At 35.1% G+C, this 16,945-nt stretch overlaps 1 protein-coding gene across 2 annotated transcripts in view; it reads right to left on the reverse strand.

Moving 5' to 3' along the window:
* Positions 1 to 16,945, reverse strand: part of SMARCA5 (SWI/SNF related, matrix associated, actin dependent regulator of chromatin, subfamily a, member 5) — a 53,086-nt gene that overhangs the window by 23,936 nt on the left and 12,205 nt on the right. For both annotated transcript variants that reach the window (XM_067736775.1, XM_067736774.1), the window contains exons 2-9: positions 16,864 to 16,938; positions 11,561 to 11,727; positions 9,067 to 9,167; positions 7,475 to 7,575; positions 6,525 to 6,704; positions 5,013 to 5,168; positions 4,783 to 4,914; positions 2,400 to 2,468 (exon numbers count right to left, since the gene is read on the reverse strand). In XM_067736775.1, coding sequence (XP_067592876.1) covers positions 2,400 to 2,468; positions 4,783 to 4,914; positions 5,013 to 5,168; positions 6,525 to 6,704; positions 7,475 to 7,575; positions 9,067 to 9,167; positions 11,561 to 11,727; positions 16,864 to 16,866 — 909 coding nt within the window. In that variant the 5' untranslated portion in view covers positions 16,867 to 16,938. The remainder of the gene's footprint in view (positions 1 to 2,399; positions 2,469 to 4,782; positions 4,915 to 5,012; positions 5,169 to 6,524; positions 6,705 to 7,474; positions 7,576 to 9,066; positions 9,168 to 11,560; positions 11,728 to 16,863; positions 16,939 to 16,945) is intronic.

Below are 16,945 nucleotides of genomic sequence, written 5' to 3' on the forward strand. Positions count from 1 at the left end.
ACTACCATTTTCTTATGGAAGTAGACAAATGTAAAGTATACAAATGTAAAGTACACAAAGTATACAAATCGTGAATGCATTTTAATGCATTTTAATCAAGTAAACATACCCATGTAACCATCTCCTAGATAAACAGAACATCCCATAAATCCTTCTGTAAACTTACCAGTCACTATCCCCCTTTTTCTTCCCAAAGGTAAGCAATATTCATACTTTTTAACATCATAAATTAGTTTTGCCTGTTTTTAACTATAAAGACTCATGCTCATTTATATCTGGTTTCTTTTACACAACATTATACTTGTGAGACATACCAATATTGTATGCAGTTGACATCTATAAAACTAAAGATATCCTTTTATTTGTGTCATCCTTTGTTCTATTTACACTAGCTTATAAAAATATAATCACCACAAAACAAATTAAAAATTGGTGAGAAAAATAATAAGCAACAGTACTCTAATGCCATCACATAAGGAAGCTAGTGCGGCCCTAGCCGGAAGCTAGCACCAACTGCCAGACACATGAGCAAGGACCTTCAGCCCCACTGGCCCTCTTCCAGAACCGTCCAGGTATATGCAGCTGGATAAGTACAGGTAAAACCAGCAAAGAGCCCTCTCAGCCAACTCATAACTTCTGGAATTATTAAAACACATACAATTTAGGTTTTGGTGCGGGTTTTTGGGGGTGCTGGGGGGTGTTGCAAAAATAGAAAACTCATACGACAAGAATTATCTCATTCCTAAGTACACCCATGTGATTGTGAATATACTCTTTCATTATGAGATCACAGGAGCTATGGTGGGACTTTCAGGACAGAGCAGAATGGTAGCCACCAGACCTTTTCCCCCTGATTTGTTAAGTATCTTCATACAAACAAACAAATGCCAAAACTGGTATTCTGTTGTGTGGATTTTAGTATGCTTTACCTACATGTACCCATCTATTTATTAAAGCAAAGCCTACATATATACTCCACAGTCCTTCAGACAGATAAATCTAAGTGCTTACATGCTTGAATGCCATCTAAATTGAAACAAAGGTGTCTAGATAATCATCTTCAAATGTTTAACAAAATAAAATTTCAGTACATAGAATTTTAAAGTATCTTAAAAATTAATTTATGTAGAAAGAAATATCGGAACATTCATAAAATTTTTAATTTTTTCCCCTTAATCAAATATCCACTTTGAGCCAGGCATTGTGCTAGGGATACAAGAACAAATGTTAAGACATACTCTGCCTTTGTGTTTGCAATGCAGCAGGGAAAACATGTGTAAATAAGTCATTTCAGTACCCTGTGCAAAGTCCTATAACTTAGAATGTCAAGATTAGTAAAGATAGAATATACAGAAGGAGTCTCTAGGCTGGCCTCAGCCTGGGTATTCATGGAGAAAGTGACATCACCACTGAGTCTTGGCCTAGGTGTTATCAGTAAGAGGGCAGGAAAGGGGATACTAGATGTGGCAAAAAAGGTAAGCAGAGAGACTGAGATTAGCACAATGTTTACAGAAAACTGACAATGGAGCCAGCAACTCTAGCAAATTAAAGCTTGATATAAGAAGTGAAACAGAAGTTGGAAAATACTCGAAAGGTTAACGTTTTGGAGGAGGGGCAATGTTGCCCTGCAAGACATGTTTATAATGCCTAGAAACATTTTTCATTATCACAAATGAGGGCATATACTCTGGCATCTAGAGCACAGAAGCCCTGGGGATGCTGTCAAACAAGAAAGCCACCCTTCCTCGCCCTCCAAAACATTACTTACACCAGAATGTCAACAAAAGTTGAGGAACCCTAAGTTAGGTCATGAAAGGCCTTCTATGTCATGCTTACATGATTTACCCTGCAGGCCAGGGTATCACAATTTGTGGTCTATCAGAGAAATTTCTATCTTCCTACCAACTTTCACTTGTGAATCTCCACAGGAAGAAACGAAGCCATACTTCACGGCAAAAACATATCAACTCTTCTCGCACTGAGCTATTAGCAGCTGCTTACACACAGTCACTGGATTTAAGAACAACAGATGGACCTTTGGCCTTTTAGAACAAAATCTGTTAGATTCTCCTATGGAATGTAAATGGAGCTAAGCTTCCAAAACTTATCTATATTAAGTCCTTATGCAACTCTTCTTTCTCCCACTGTACTTTTTTAACCCTAAGGGATTACTTTTTTCCTTCATAAAGTTAGTATTCCACCCTAGGTTCTAAGGCTAAAACTGCCTATATTACCCCTCCTCCCATCATAAGATTAAGCAGTTAAGTGGGCAGGATTCAAACAGATCTGATGCTAAAGCCACTGTGCTTTCTGTTAACAGAAAAATAATCCACTAATTTAAATCTGTAGCATTTTTCCCATTGGAAATATGCTTTCTAACCCTACTCCAAAATACTTACCATATGAAGCCTCTCAACTAGCTTTTGATCCCCAAGGCAATTGTTTGTATCAAACCAGGAATCAAAGTCCTAGATTAACAAATAAAAAATACGTTAAGATCAGAGATAATATTAACTACAAATACCCTGTTATGCTAGTTATATAACATATAACAATAATTTCTAAAATTAATTTAATGTTTGAGTTGTGAACCACAAAAATCATTTAGTTCAATTCTTTATTTTTCATATGCGCTACTGTTAGCAATTAATTTTAGAACTAGTTTGAGAATCATAATTTCCTTAACATTTTTCTCAAAAACATCCAGATGCCAAGTTTCATAGTGAAAAGAAAATTGTTAGAAACCAAGTTTTACAGAATTAGAAAATCAATATCCTTGAAAAAATATCCTTCTTCAGTTTCAGAAAACCTTAAAAATTAAAACCACTTCACGGTTTGTTCTCAAAGACCATTCAGACTACTCAAACACAAGCTTTCTAGAGCAATGTCAATTTTCATTAAACTTACTAAAAGTGAAATTGAGATTATCAGCATTTCATTAGTATTTGGGTAGGATTTGAACAAGGACAGTTTCCCTATCTTTATCTCTTTAGCATGTTCATTATATACAGCTGACCCTTGAACAATGCAGAGGTTAGGAGCACCAATACTCCATGCAGCTGAAAATCCACATGTAACTTATAGTCAGCCCTCCCACTGTGGATCATGCAGAACTATAGTATTTACTACTGAAAAAAAAAAAATGTGGACCCACCCAGTTCAAACTTGTATTGTTCAGGGTCAACTGTATTTGCTTTGTTAGTAAACATAATCTTAGAGTTCACTGTGTTAACTAAAACAAAGCTTTAGCAGAGATTATTAAACAAATGGAAGTGTCAATGTGGTAGGAAAAAAATTATCTCAAAAACAAAATCAAAATACATAAAGCAGAACTAAAGTAGCTTGATGACACTGACTAAATGTCTTTCAAGAACACAATTTTCTCTACTCTTAAAATGATCCTTACTTAACACAACAAACCAAAATTAACACCTTTTTGGAACTTATTTGAATAAGCTCTTCAAAGCCACACACACTCCAGCAATGTGAACTAAGGGTCAAAAATGAATTCTAGTCCAACAAAAAAATGAAATTACTAATAAGCACAGACTCTCGACATAATGTACATTATGTTCCTAAGTACAACCAACAGTTCAAATAGTTAATTAACCATTTCCATCACTGCAAATAATCTATCAAAGGTGAGGATTAGGTTCTATGTTTGCTAGACCGTAAGAAAGAATGGTTAGACATATTTCACCAAACTTGAAGGCCATCTTGGGGAGAGGGCATCCTGGGGACTTAAAACACAGGCAACATGAAGTACGCAAATTCACTTGGGGGAACACCCTGAGCACTACCTTAAAAACATAAGCAGTCCACCTAGAGCCACTGAAACAATGTCAGGCCAACAGGATGACCAAATAAGAATGTGAATCTATGACATTCCAGAGAGAACAAACCATGATTTCTAAAATAAGACTAAAATCAAAAGGCACAAAAGTAAATTCTCAGAATGCATACAAAACTTAGTAGGTTACACGAGGCTAACTACCTAAAGGCGTGAAAAAGTAATGATTATCTCAAGTAGACTGAAAGGTAGGCCAATTCTTTTTTTTTATTCTTCTGGTTTTATTGAGATAAACTGACACACAGCTCTGGATAAGTTTAAGGTGTACAGCACAATGATTTGACTTACACACATCATGAAATGATTATCACAATGTTTACAGAACATCCATCATCTCATATATGTACAAAATCAAAGAAACAGAAAAAATATTTTTCCTTGTAATGAAAACTCTTAGGATTTATTACTATTAATTACTCTTAGTTGTTGTTTACTCTCAACAACTTTCATGTATAACATACAGCAGTGTTAACTACGTTTATCACGCTGTACATTACATCTCTATTACTTATTTATAAGTGGAAGATAAATAAGTACAATAAACTTTGTGCCTTTTGACTGGCTTCATCCAATTCCCCCCCTCCCTCTGCCTCTGGTAACCACAAATCTGATCTCTTTTTCTATGAGTTCACTTGTTTGTTTTTTTGTTTTGCGATACACAGGCCTCTTACTGTTGTGGCCTCTCCCGTTGCGGAGCTCCGGACACGCAGGCTCAGCGGCTATGGCTCACGGGCCCAGCCGCTCCGCGGCATGTGGGATCTTCCCGGACCAGGGCACGAACCCGTGTCCCCTGCATCGGCAGGTGGACTCTCAACCACTGCACCACCAGGGAAGCCCCATTTGTTTGATCTCTGAAGCAGGCCAATTCTATTACAAAAATGTATAGTATTAAAAAACATTATTCCAACTAGAAAATAATAAGAAATACTTACATCAGCTGAATTAAAGACATCTGGCAACAAAAAATTAAGAAGTGACCAAAGCTCATGCAGGTTGTTTTGAAGAGGTGTTCCAGTTAATAATAGTCGATTTGTAGTCTTGAATTCCCTCACTATTTCTGACAACTGAAAGAAACAAATTCATTATTAGAATGAATATTCTGTACATCAATCGAATTCTAAACTAAGGTACAAATGATTTGCACATCTAAATATCAAATTACCTTCGATTTTTCATTTTTGATCCTGTGAGCTTCATCTATAACTAAGTACCTCCAATTAAATTTCTTGAAAACAGACTTCTCTTTAATAAGCATTTCATAAGATGTTACACATACATCCCATTCTCCTGGTAATAAAACGTCTCTGACAAAAGCAGCCTGTGTAGCAAAAGAAAAAATTTACACCATGCAGAAATAAACTATACATTAAATTTACTGATGACAAGGATGTAATCTACTATGTAAAAGGGGGTGGAAAGAGTAAAAAGAAGAGTCATCTATAGTACGCAAGCAGCTAGAACCAGCTCAAAGTAACTTCATTAACCATGAAGTAATCATGTCAGAGCCATTTAGTAAAAACAAACTGACAAAATTCTTCGGTACAAAAGTCAACAGACTAACTATTAAAATGTCTTCTTTCCTCGATTCCACTAGGTGCTGAAATTCTTAGCACATAGGTTTAGAAAAGGATAGAGAGTTTTCTGACATAAAGATAGATAAGGAGTAAAGGCTAGTTTGCAGTAAGCACTTTCATTCCTTTTATGTTTATAGATCTATTAAGACATTGCTATTAATTTTCTCATTTTACAGGTGAGGAAACTAAAGACTGGTTAAACAATTGGGCTTCAAAGCATAATAAGCAATTTTGTAACAGAATACAAAAAGGGAGAAAAGAAATCTAGTCATCACTGATATCTGAATAAAGGGAAAACAAAATTAGGTACATAGTCCTTCAATGCAGTATGAGTATATTTTTTAATCTGAATTTTATACTCTTAATAATGTCATTATTTCCATATCTTCTTCCAAAAAGGATGTGCCAACTTATCAATATTTTAACTTATTTCGATAGTTATCATACCGACTCATCACGTTACTATTTACATTATTATTTACTATTACAAATTACTATTCCATGACTATTACCATTATATACATCAATCTAAAAATCTGGCTCCTTAAATTTCTAACCACCTCACACACTCAAAACTTCTTTTAAAAATAAGAAAATGGGGCTTCCCTGGTGGCGCAGTGGTTGAGAGTCCGCCTGCCGATGCAGGGGACACAGGTTCGTGCCCTGGTCCCGGAAGATCCCACATGCCGCGGAGCGCTAGGCCCGTGAGCCATGGCCGCTGAGCCTGCGCGTCCGGAGCCTGTGCTCCGCAACGGGAGAGGCCACAACAGTGAGAGGCCCGCGTACAGCAAAAAAAAAAAAAAAAAAAGAAAATGCTGCTAGAATGAGACACAGCCTTTGATTTTATAACTACCCCCAGAAAGCAGGAGAAAACAACTATATTCTTATAGCTTTCTACAGTCTACAACTCCATTTTCATAGTATAAATCTTAACCATCAAAAAAATATTCCACTTATAAATTACTAATATTTGTGAAGACCAGGCTTATTATTGGACCCTTTTTCTCTCCTTTTATCCCTCCTCTAGTTATCCCCCTCCCACAAAACCTAAATTCAAATTCTTTTAATATCAAAAATGTAATGAAATATGAGAAACTTACTCTTTGTTCTTTATCTCCTATTAAACAAACAGATCTAAGTGTTGGTACCCATCTCTTGAATTCACTCATCCAGTTGTGTAATGTAGACTTAGGAACCAAAACCATATGAGGACCAGGAATGTTTCTATAGTGTTTCATGTACCCAAGAAGAGAAATTGTTTGAAGAGTCTTTCCCAGGCCCTGAAAGAAAAATAAACACAAAGCAATGAAATACAAAAACAAAACAGACTTCCATATTCATCCTTCCCGACATATACGGAAACATTTAAAAGAAAAGCTATGTGTACAGCTAACAAATGGCAAAAAATTGGTATGTGTCAAGTTTATGAGTGTTACGTCATTTAACCTTCACAAGCCTTTGAAGGATGTACTATTACCATCTCCATAAGGCCCAGATATTTAAGTGACTTTCCCAAGGTCACCTAGCAGAGCTAGAATTGAGACCTATCTCTTTTGGTTCCATACTTTCTCTAAGCAATTGTCTTGGCACTATAGCTATAGGGAAACATAAAACATTCACTACATAACTAGTAAATAGTAAACAAGATATAATGTTTTACGGGACAGAACTGTACAAGCTACCATCATGGATAAAATATTTCTCGATGACATTCAATTGACCCCACCACCTGTGTTTTGTAGAATTGAAGGGAGATGGCCAAATCATTACATTGTAAAAGTCAACCAAAGGCATGTTTCTCAAAATGTATTATTTTTAAATGTATTATACTTTCATAGATAATAATTCCTCACAGCTGAAGTACAGATGTAAGATCCCACTTATGCAACTAAAGTGAGCTTTTATCAGTTTGACAGAGGGTTAGTTTGCTAACAGTTCTAGAGTATAATCAATAAACTATATGCTGCAAGCCTTAACTTTTATAAATCTAATGATGTATAAGGTTTTAAATTATAAAATGTGGACTTGTACAAAGCTATCAAACACATACCATTTCATCTGCTAGGATACCATTGATGCCGTTCTCATACAAAGAAATGAGCCAATTTAATCCTCGGACCTGATAATCTCTCAGTTTACCCCATTTTACATCTAAGAACAAAAGAAAAACGACATGCACATTTTAAAGACAATAAAAACAGGTGGGAAGCTCCCCCTCCATCTGATACTCAGAGGTTTAACTTGGGCCTACACATGTTTATTCTGACTGTACTTTCTTTACTAGGTCTTAAGAATGGGAATTTTGCAAGTTTCAAATCAGTGGAAGTAGTGGCGGTGGTCTGGAGTGGAGATGACAGATATGGAAGACAACCGAGTACAGGAACCATGACAGGTGGCATCAGAGTACCTCAATCACTCAGTTCCTATGTTACCCATATACTGGTCCTAGAGACTCTTTAGTCTCTCTATTTCCTTTTTCAATGTTACTACAAGTGTTTCTAACCAAACGTTTTCACCTTCCCTGATGACCTCTGGGGACTTTGTTTTTGCCCTAACAAAGGGGAAATAGGAATTAGAAGAGATTGTTTTTCCTTTACCCTTCCTTAATTTACTTTTTTTACTTTTCCAAGGGGTCCTACAAAAAGGAACTGTATCTCTTTCAGGGTTTATTACATATTTCCCACCCCATAATAATTACTAAGTATATGGATCATAAATAACCCAACTTTTTAAAAAAACTATGTATTCTGTACTCCATCCCTTTTGAAAAACACTGCTTTGAGATGAAAAGTTCATCAATGCTGGGAAAACTAGTTACAATGTAGGAATGTGAGAAAGAGATAACAAATCATTCAAATTTCCTTTCTCCTTGTAAATCTGGTTCTGGCCTCTAGCTTCATGAAAAGAAATGGAAACTGCGTACTGTGTAGCAAAAAAAAAAAAAAATCTGGAGGTACACGCTTTAACCAGCCTGCTAAATTTCTAACCAAATCCTATCTTCCCCGAAGTTCAGTTTGCTAATTATTAAGATAACAAATCCAAACTATACATCCTATATTGACTATTATAAATTTTTTTTTGCTTACAACCACTATGATCATACAAACTTGTCATCAAGTGAGACAGAGAAAGGAGGTCAGGGAAAAAACGCTAGGCTTCAGTGAAGACAACCGTGCCACCAGACAACCAAGATCATATATGGGTAAAACCTAAACCTTGTTAACCATGTTTTCTCTTGGAAAACCTTTAATAACAAGTACATTTTGGAAAAAAATTTAAAACAGATAGAAAATCAGAAGATGAGTAAAAACAGTCTTTATGAAGTGCCCTTTTTTACACATTAGGCTTCTTATCTAGGGCAAATATAAGGCAAACTTCATTCCCAGTTTTACATATACATTCAGGCCACAACAAGCACAATGGCGTTTTATGACCCTTTGAAATACAGCACCACTATTGTACTAATATACTATGGCTTCCATCCAAAAAATATCTGAAGTTCATTTCATTATCAATAAATTTCAAAAGATCACTAAAAATTCCATTTATAAATTACAGCCAAGAAAAATCCAAAACATTAACCAAAGGATATCTCACAAGGGGATGTTTCAGAGATCAAGTAATTAAATATGTGTAACGTACATGACGGAGAGTCTTCAAATCGAGTGCAAACATTGGTTGCTTTGGAGCTTTCTGTTAATAATTCTTCATCCTCCTCTTGCTCTGTTCTTCGGTGCCGATAGCTGTCAAGTTTAAAATAAAATCAAGTGATTTGAGTTTTGGCTTTAATTTTGACTACCAGCTACTATTTCAACATAATAGTCAAGAGGCTGACCAAGATTACACAATAATTTCTTAACAGGGATGTAAATTAAGACAAAAAAGTAAACAGTAGAAATCATCAGTAAATTTAAACCTGAAATGTTTTACGTGGCTTTCTAAGATATACATACAGTTTTTAAAATAGAGTAATACCTTAGGTTAACCAGAACCTGATAAACATAAATGTGATAATCTAATTTCAAGGAAATATGCAGTCAGAAAAACCTCATAATTTGCATTTTAAAGTTAAGTATTTTGCCCCCCGACCTCAAATAGTACCAGAAGTCACATTTTTAAAACTACAGCTTTCACCAAAAGCTGCAGAATATGCAGAATAGAGACTTTGGGCTTAAGCAATGACTCTTAACTAGATTCATCAGAATTACTCAAAGCATTTTAAATACACTTGCCCAGATTCTACATCCCAAGAGAATCAGAGACTTCCTCTTAATAACTGATTTTCTGTAGTTATAATATTGCCAGATGTCTTAATCTCTAAAGGACTCAGGTAAGTAAAACTATTTACTCCCCAATTCTCAAGTTTCCAATTATACCTTCATATTTTCGACAAATATTTTCATTTAAATTAGAAAACAGTAGATTATTCCACTCTTGTGACCTCTAAATCTAACTTACTGCTTAGTTCTACCAAAACTACATGCTTGATGGGAGAGGATAATCAGCCTTCCCAGACAGAGAAATATTCCTCAGAAATACAGGCCAAGGCAATAAAAACGCAAGGATGTTTTTGTTTGTTTTATGTGCTTCTAATCAGAAGGTCTCAGTGAAAAGTGTTATTTCTTGTGCTTCTCTGCATTCCAACCCTATGAAACCTAGTGCAAAGATCTACCCGCCCCCCCAACCCCAAGTTATTCTCCATAAACTGAGAATTTTAACTTCGTTTTTTTCTTTATAAAATCTCCTTCACAATATATTATCAAGATAATTATTATGGTTGTTAAAACTGAAGATAAAAGCTGGAATATGCTTTATTACTTCAAATTGAGGCATCATTGATTGTTAACTGGATGATGGAAAGGGGAAAAAAAGCATATATCTACTTTTACTGAAGGACAGGACAGTACCATTACCCTAATTACTTCACTTAAGCTAATTTTCCATTTAAGATGGTTTGATGGGTAGAAAAGAAATCTATTAACCAAGACTCCTTTTCTTCACCAACACTAATAAGATCAAAGCTGAACAATTTTTTATCTATTTACTACATGGTATCTTTATCTTACAGGCTCTTAATAGAAGTGTTTCTTCTCATGCCATCATACTGATGACCCCATAACAATATCGATTACAGCAGTCTGCATTTCCAGAGCACGAGACTGACGCTATTTAAACAGCTGCAAACTTCAAGTCTGAAAAATTTAAATACATCTGAATTGCAAAGTTCTCATGAAGTTTCATACGTATTAAAACAAAAGCACTTTGGTTACAAACAATGGATTAGCAAAAAAGATATATCAGATGAGTAGAATACCCCAAATAAAATTAAGGTACTATGCTTTTTGATGATAATGTCCTCGAGATAGAGCTAATACCTCCATGTTTCTGTATACTATGTAGTAAATTTAACAGTGTTGATAACCGTTTGTATTCTCCTCTTTTAGATAACCTAGCATATTTTAATTACTGATCACATTTCATTTTTCACTTTGGAAATTACATATAGCCATTCCAGGGAGCTGAGATTGCCCTAAATTTATCATTACAAACTGAACATCTTAGTTATCCAACCAGCACAAATTCTAAAAAAAATTTATAAATTCAACATGTAAGAATTACTTTACACATATTGAACCACCACCTAACAGTGTCATCATACACCTTGACACTTCAATTTATATAAAGAAAACTAAGTATGTAACAAAAATTTTAAACAAACTGCTGTGGCATAAATCATCACAACATCCACACACAAGCACAGACTTCAGATAACAGCAATACCCTCAATGCATGTATGTAGTTCAGGAGACCAGAGCACACCGCAAGTCAGATCTAAGTTCAAAGCTGGATTATTCTAATTCCTTCTAGGTGATGTTAAATAGGCCGCTTAACCTCTGCATTTGTTTCCACTCCAAGGAGTGGAATACATATGAATTCCCTATTCAGTCCCTATAAAAATAAAGCATTATGCAAATTTTTATTTATTTATACATGTATGGCTATATCCTGCCAAGCCAATCAGGCCAAATAAATAACAGCACCAAAACAATTTTTTTTAATAAAGTGATTTTATGCTCCTAATGAAGACTATCAAAAATAAGTTTGCTTCAACTATTAAGTATCAAATATTACTCACTCGCCAACTGACAGCAAGTTCTGTTTCTCATCCTTTTTTATTCGTGGGCGCCCTGGTTTCATCTTCAAAGGTGAGGTTGGAGTCTTCTGAGCAGCAGGCTGAATGAAATGTGCAAACAGCTCTGTCTGCTTTAATAAATACTCAAATCTATTTGCCCGGTCAGTTTGCTGCAAAAAATTTTAAAACACATTTTATCAGAATATTAATACAACTTCAGAAATCAAGGTTTCAACATGCCTCCACACAACAATCTCAGAAATTAAAAGGAACAAACTACTGCTATGGGTAACAACACAGATGAGTTTCAAAAGCATTATACTAAATGACAGAAACCAAACATAAAAGACTACATACTATACGATCCAACTTATATGAAATTCTAAGTAGTGATTTCGTAGAAAGCAGATCTGAAGTGGCAAGGGGATGAGGGCAGGAGCAAAAATTTTGGGGATCACAGAACTGTTCTACATCATGACTGTAAGGTGGTTAAATGACCGCATGTGTTTGCCAAAACTCACTGAATTACAAATATAAAACTATTGTGTGTCAATTATACTTCAATACAGTTGACGAAAAAATATCAAATAAAAAATCAAAAGACATTATGCAATACAAGTGTATTTATTCAGAAGGGGGAAAAATGCATTGGTCATTCATCACTTAGGCTGTTTTAAATTTTAAAAGGCTATCAGGCTTGAAAAACATCTATTAAGTTCATGAAATACTCATTAACCCAATGCAGTTCTTAATACCATTTCTTATTTTCATATCTAAGATCTACTGCTTTGAATGTTCCCTATTATCACACAAAGAGAATGGAAGAATTTAAACCAAAAAACATTTAAGATCTTGAAATCAAGTTTTTATAAAAATAAACAAGGGTGGGGCTTCCCTGGTGGCACAGCAGTTGAGAGTCTGCCTGCCGGTGCAGGGGACACGGGTTCGAGCCCTGGTCTGGGAAGATCCCACATGCCGCAGAGCAGCTAGGCCCGTGAGCCACAAGTGCTGAGCCTGCGCGTCTGGAGCCTGTGCTCCTCAACAAGAGAGGCCGCGACACTGAGAGGCCTGAGCACCGCGATGAAGAGTGGCCCCCGCTCGTCGCAACTAGAGAAAGCCCTCGCACAGAAACGAAGACCCAACACAGCCTATCAATCAATCAATCAATCAATAGAAATGCTGTAGAATTATTTAAAAAAAAAACAACCCTCGGGGGTTAGTTCTGTGAAACACTGCATAAAATTTTAAAAAAATAAAAATAAATAAACAAGGGAAATCTAGAGCCTTTAAGACACTCTAACAGTTTGTGCCTTTAAGACACTTTAAGACCTTTTTACAGACACTCTAACAGTTTGGTTAAAAAAAGGAGAAACAAGAAGACAAGAGTTCAATAAACAGAGAAACCAGTTACTCAGCTCAACATCTCTACCTATAAATGCTTAAAATGTCAATTTTAGAATGAATTCCAAAACAATATTTTACCTAGCAAACACCAGAGATACTCAAACATCGTAATGTTGTAAAAACTATGTATTTTTTAAAGGAAAACATAATTTTTTTAAATCATACCAAGGTAAAACTGAAGCCCAATTTGCTATCAGGAAGGCACAGGGTGACTGTTTCACTGGACCACAAATGTAGCCCAATCCATACAACTAACAACAGGTCAACATGTTTCTCCTTAGTAATGTCCTATAGATGACAAGCTTCAGTTGTTTGTTTCTGAAGACTAAAAAACTGTTTTAAAGTACTGAACTGAGATCCATATACATATATGTATTTTGCACAATTTCATTTCCTAATACATGTATAATAAAAGAAAAGCCAAGACATGCAATGAGAAAGATGCTGCTACTTAAAAAAGACTATTATTGTTGCTATGTTTGGATCAAGATAAATAAGCTCTGGAAATAAATTCAGATAGGTCAGAGTCTAGATATTTTAAAGTAAAAGTACTCTACAGTATTCAAATCACTGAATATGTATTCTTCACTTCTTTAAAAACATTTTCAAATCAACATTTTCTTCATAAATACCTATTCAATTCAAAAAATACTTCTGTGTGTCTACCAGAAAAGGTGTTTTGTTTCTTTAGGAAGTTTTCATTATAATCCAATATTGAAAACAGAACATAATAGGTAAATTATGTAAGATTGTCAGAAAATGATGAATACTCAGAAGTAAAAATAAAGCAGAGTGATGGCAAGTGCAAGTAGCACTGAAATTTTAACCAGGAAGATCAGGAAAATCCGAACAGAGGTAATGTTTCAACAGAGAAGGGAGGGGGTCCCCCCAATTCTTAGACCTTATCACACCTCTCTAATGCTCAAAAACCTTTAATGGCTCTAGATGTCTTAAGGTGGTATTTTTTTCAAAGTGTGGTTCATGATCCATCAGACCAAAAATATCCAAGATCTCTGTTCTCTGTTATCTTCTACAAGGTCAAGTTTGAGAACTACTGTCTTAAAGAATTAAATATAAGTTTCACCAGGGCCTTACAAAAGATTCCATAATTTCCAAAATTCTCTCTCGGTTACAAACTAGTTGCAAAAAACCAAGTTCAGAACACACAGAATAAGCTTTCAGTAGAACTGTGGCAAAGGTTTGAGGGGAATAACAAGCAAAGACCTTGCTGCTTGAAAAAATGAGAAGGTTAAGATAAAAATGACTTGAGATCTTAAAAGAGGGGTAAGGAAAATGAACCTATCTACAAAATAAAAACAGATTCACAGACATAGAGATCAGACTTGTGGTTGCCAATGGGGGGGAGGGGAGGAAGAGGGATGGACTGGGAATTTGGGGTTGGTAGATGCAAACTAGTACATTTAGAATGGATAAACAGTAAGGTCCTACTCTTAGCACACAGAACTACATCCAATCTCCTGGGATAAACCATAATGGAAAAGAATATTAAAAAAAGAATGCATATACGTGTAAAACTGAGTCACTCTGCTGTACAGCACAGACTGGCACAACACTGTAAATCAACTACACCTCAATTAAAAAAAAAGGTTTAAGGAGAAAAATCGCTTCCTAAAAATCAGAAACAATAGAATAAGATTAGGAACCTAAAAGGAATGAAGCATAAAATCAAATGGAAGATTAAAATCAATAGCCTTGGAAAAAGCTTCTTTCTCTGAGACAGAAGGAAACGACCACGACAGTAGAAGCCATACATGCTTGGAAACAGAGAGGAAGTAAATTGATGATGGGCCTGCAATTCTTTGTGGAGGAAGACTGAAAATGAGGGTGTGGCAGAAAAGGAGTAGAACACTTAATCAGAGTGGCAAAGTTTTAGAATGGCTAAATGGGATTGTTGAAAGCCAAAGACAGTAAAAACCATAAACTTATTCCGGTACCAGTCAGCACTATTATTTTAGTTTTCTCAAGTAGTACTCAGCATCTTGGGTTCAAGAATGAAGAGTGGATATCAAGACTTACCTATGAATAGGATCTAGCAGATGATAAAGAAGTTGCTTGGAAGAAAACTGCTTCTCAAGATCATGATGTTGAAAAAGGAAATTAAACTAGGAGACTAAAAAATCTGTAGGAAGTGAGAAAAAATTTACAATAAAGGGAACCGTAAAGACAAGAAGCATTGTAAAGAACCATGAAAACCTCCATTATATAATCAGATTTGTGTTGTAAATATACTTTGCAAAAACACAAAGAGATGTGGAAGAAGCCAGAGCATCAGAAAGGAGCCAAATAAAGATGCCAACACAATTATTCATGCAACAGAAGAATACTGAACTAGGGTGATGAGGAAAAGATAAGAGAAATATTTATGAAGTTAAATTTGCCAAGACTATTAAAACTATGAGGTACTGTAACAGCTTGAGTATTTATTAAGAGAAAGTTTCATTCATTGAGATAATCCTAAGTGTAAGTGTGGGGTAGAGATAAGGAATTCAATTTTGGATACTCCTAAATAAGAGGTACCAAAGGGACTTAAACGTCCAACAAACAAATGAAAATGCAATGGTTGGAAGCATCTGAAGTATTCACTTAGAGATGGCAGATGAAAACCAGTGACAAGGATCAAACTGTCCAAGAACAAATGTTCAGAATGTAATGAGAAGGACAAAGGAATTAGTCAAGTAAATAGGATATCATCAAGGAAAAAAAGGTCTCTCAAGGCAAGAAAAAATTCTGTGGAGTGGTCAATGGTGTCAAACACAAGTGACAGCAAGGAAAATCAAACTACAATTAAGTCAAAGAACTGGCCATTAGAATCACTAGTACAGTGTTAATGACAGAATCTAAGTTGTGAAGCGTTAAAGGAACGAATGGGAAAAGTAGAGCTGGAAATTATATCTTTTCCTTCAATTAAGTTTGACAACAAAGAAAGGCAGCAGGACAGTTACAGATATACACATATATAAATGTAATAGAAATCATACAGAATAATACATCATTTCTACTTTACATATTGCAATATGTATTATGCACACTATATGTGTGTATACATATACACATGTGCATACTTTTAGGATTTTGAAGCTATTTAAGAGATTCATAAACATTTATTGATATTGAAGAGAAAGTCAAAGAACAAGGGGAAAGTAAGATTTGTTAAAATGTACTATGTGCCAGATATTGTTCTGGGTGTTGAAGACAGAAAGATGAAGAGACTGTCCCCACTCTTAAGAAGCATACTGTGTTGTGTAGTGGTGTTATTATTACACCTGCTATTTTAACTTTTTAAGACTTCAAAACAATTAAATGAGTTTAATCCATACAAAACACTTAGAACAGGGCCTGCTACATAATAATCATTCACTATTAGTCATTATTATTGAATCTAAATTTAAATTTAAAGCTCTTTGTAGGTACTGGTTAACTCAGGGTAAAATAAAGTTTCCTAAGAGGATATGAAACATGAGCTGGGTATTTTTCAAGTATAACATTCATATTCTCTTTTGTAAAGATCCCATCCATATTATAAGAAGGCTGTAGGCAAGGAGCATGTATTATTTGCTTTATAACCAGTAGAGTACAATGCCAGACACATGCAGAATAAACATTACCTTGAATAATTACTTCTCCGGTCTTTAACTCACCTCACTCCCAATGCTAAATCTTAAAACATAAGGGGTGTTAGCATAACCCACATATTTACATAATATGTGAATTCATGCCATACTTCTATATTTGGTTTACACAGTCAAGTAAGTCAAGTAAGGTACAAAAGTTATAGTACTCCACATTATACATATTTAAATTGGGTATCTGTGCTTCAATTTTGGTACACTTAATCACCTAATAAAAGCTTATATAAAACTCTTCATATGCCTAGAACATACCATTTTTTCTTCATAGGTAGGATCTGGTTCTTGGATTTCTTTTTGCTTTCCAGGAGACGCATCATCAAATACTTCCTGGTAG

The sequence above is a fragment of the Pseudorca crassidens genome, chromosome 4 (genome assembly GCF_039906515.1).
Source record: "Pseudorca crassidens isolate mPseCra1 chromosome 4, mPseCra1.hap1, whole genome shotgun sequence".
Taxonomy (NCBI): Eukaryota; Metazoa; Chordata; class Mammalia; order Artiodactyla; family Delphinidae; genus Pseudorca; species Pseudorca crassidens.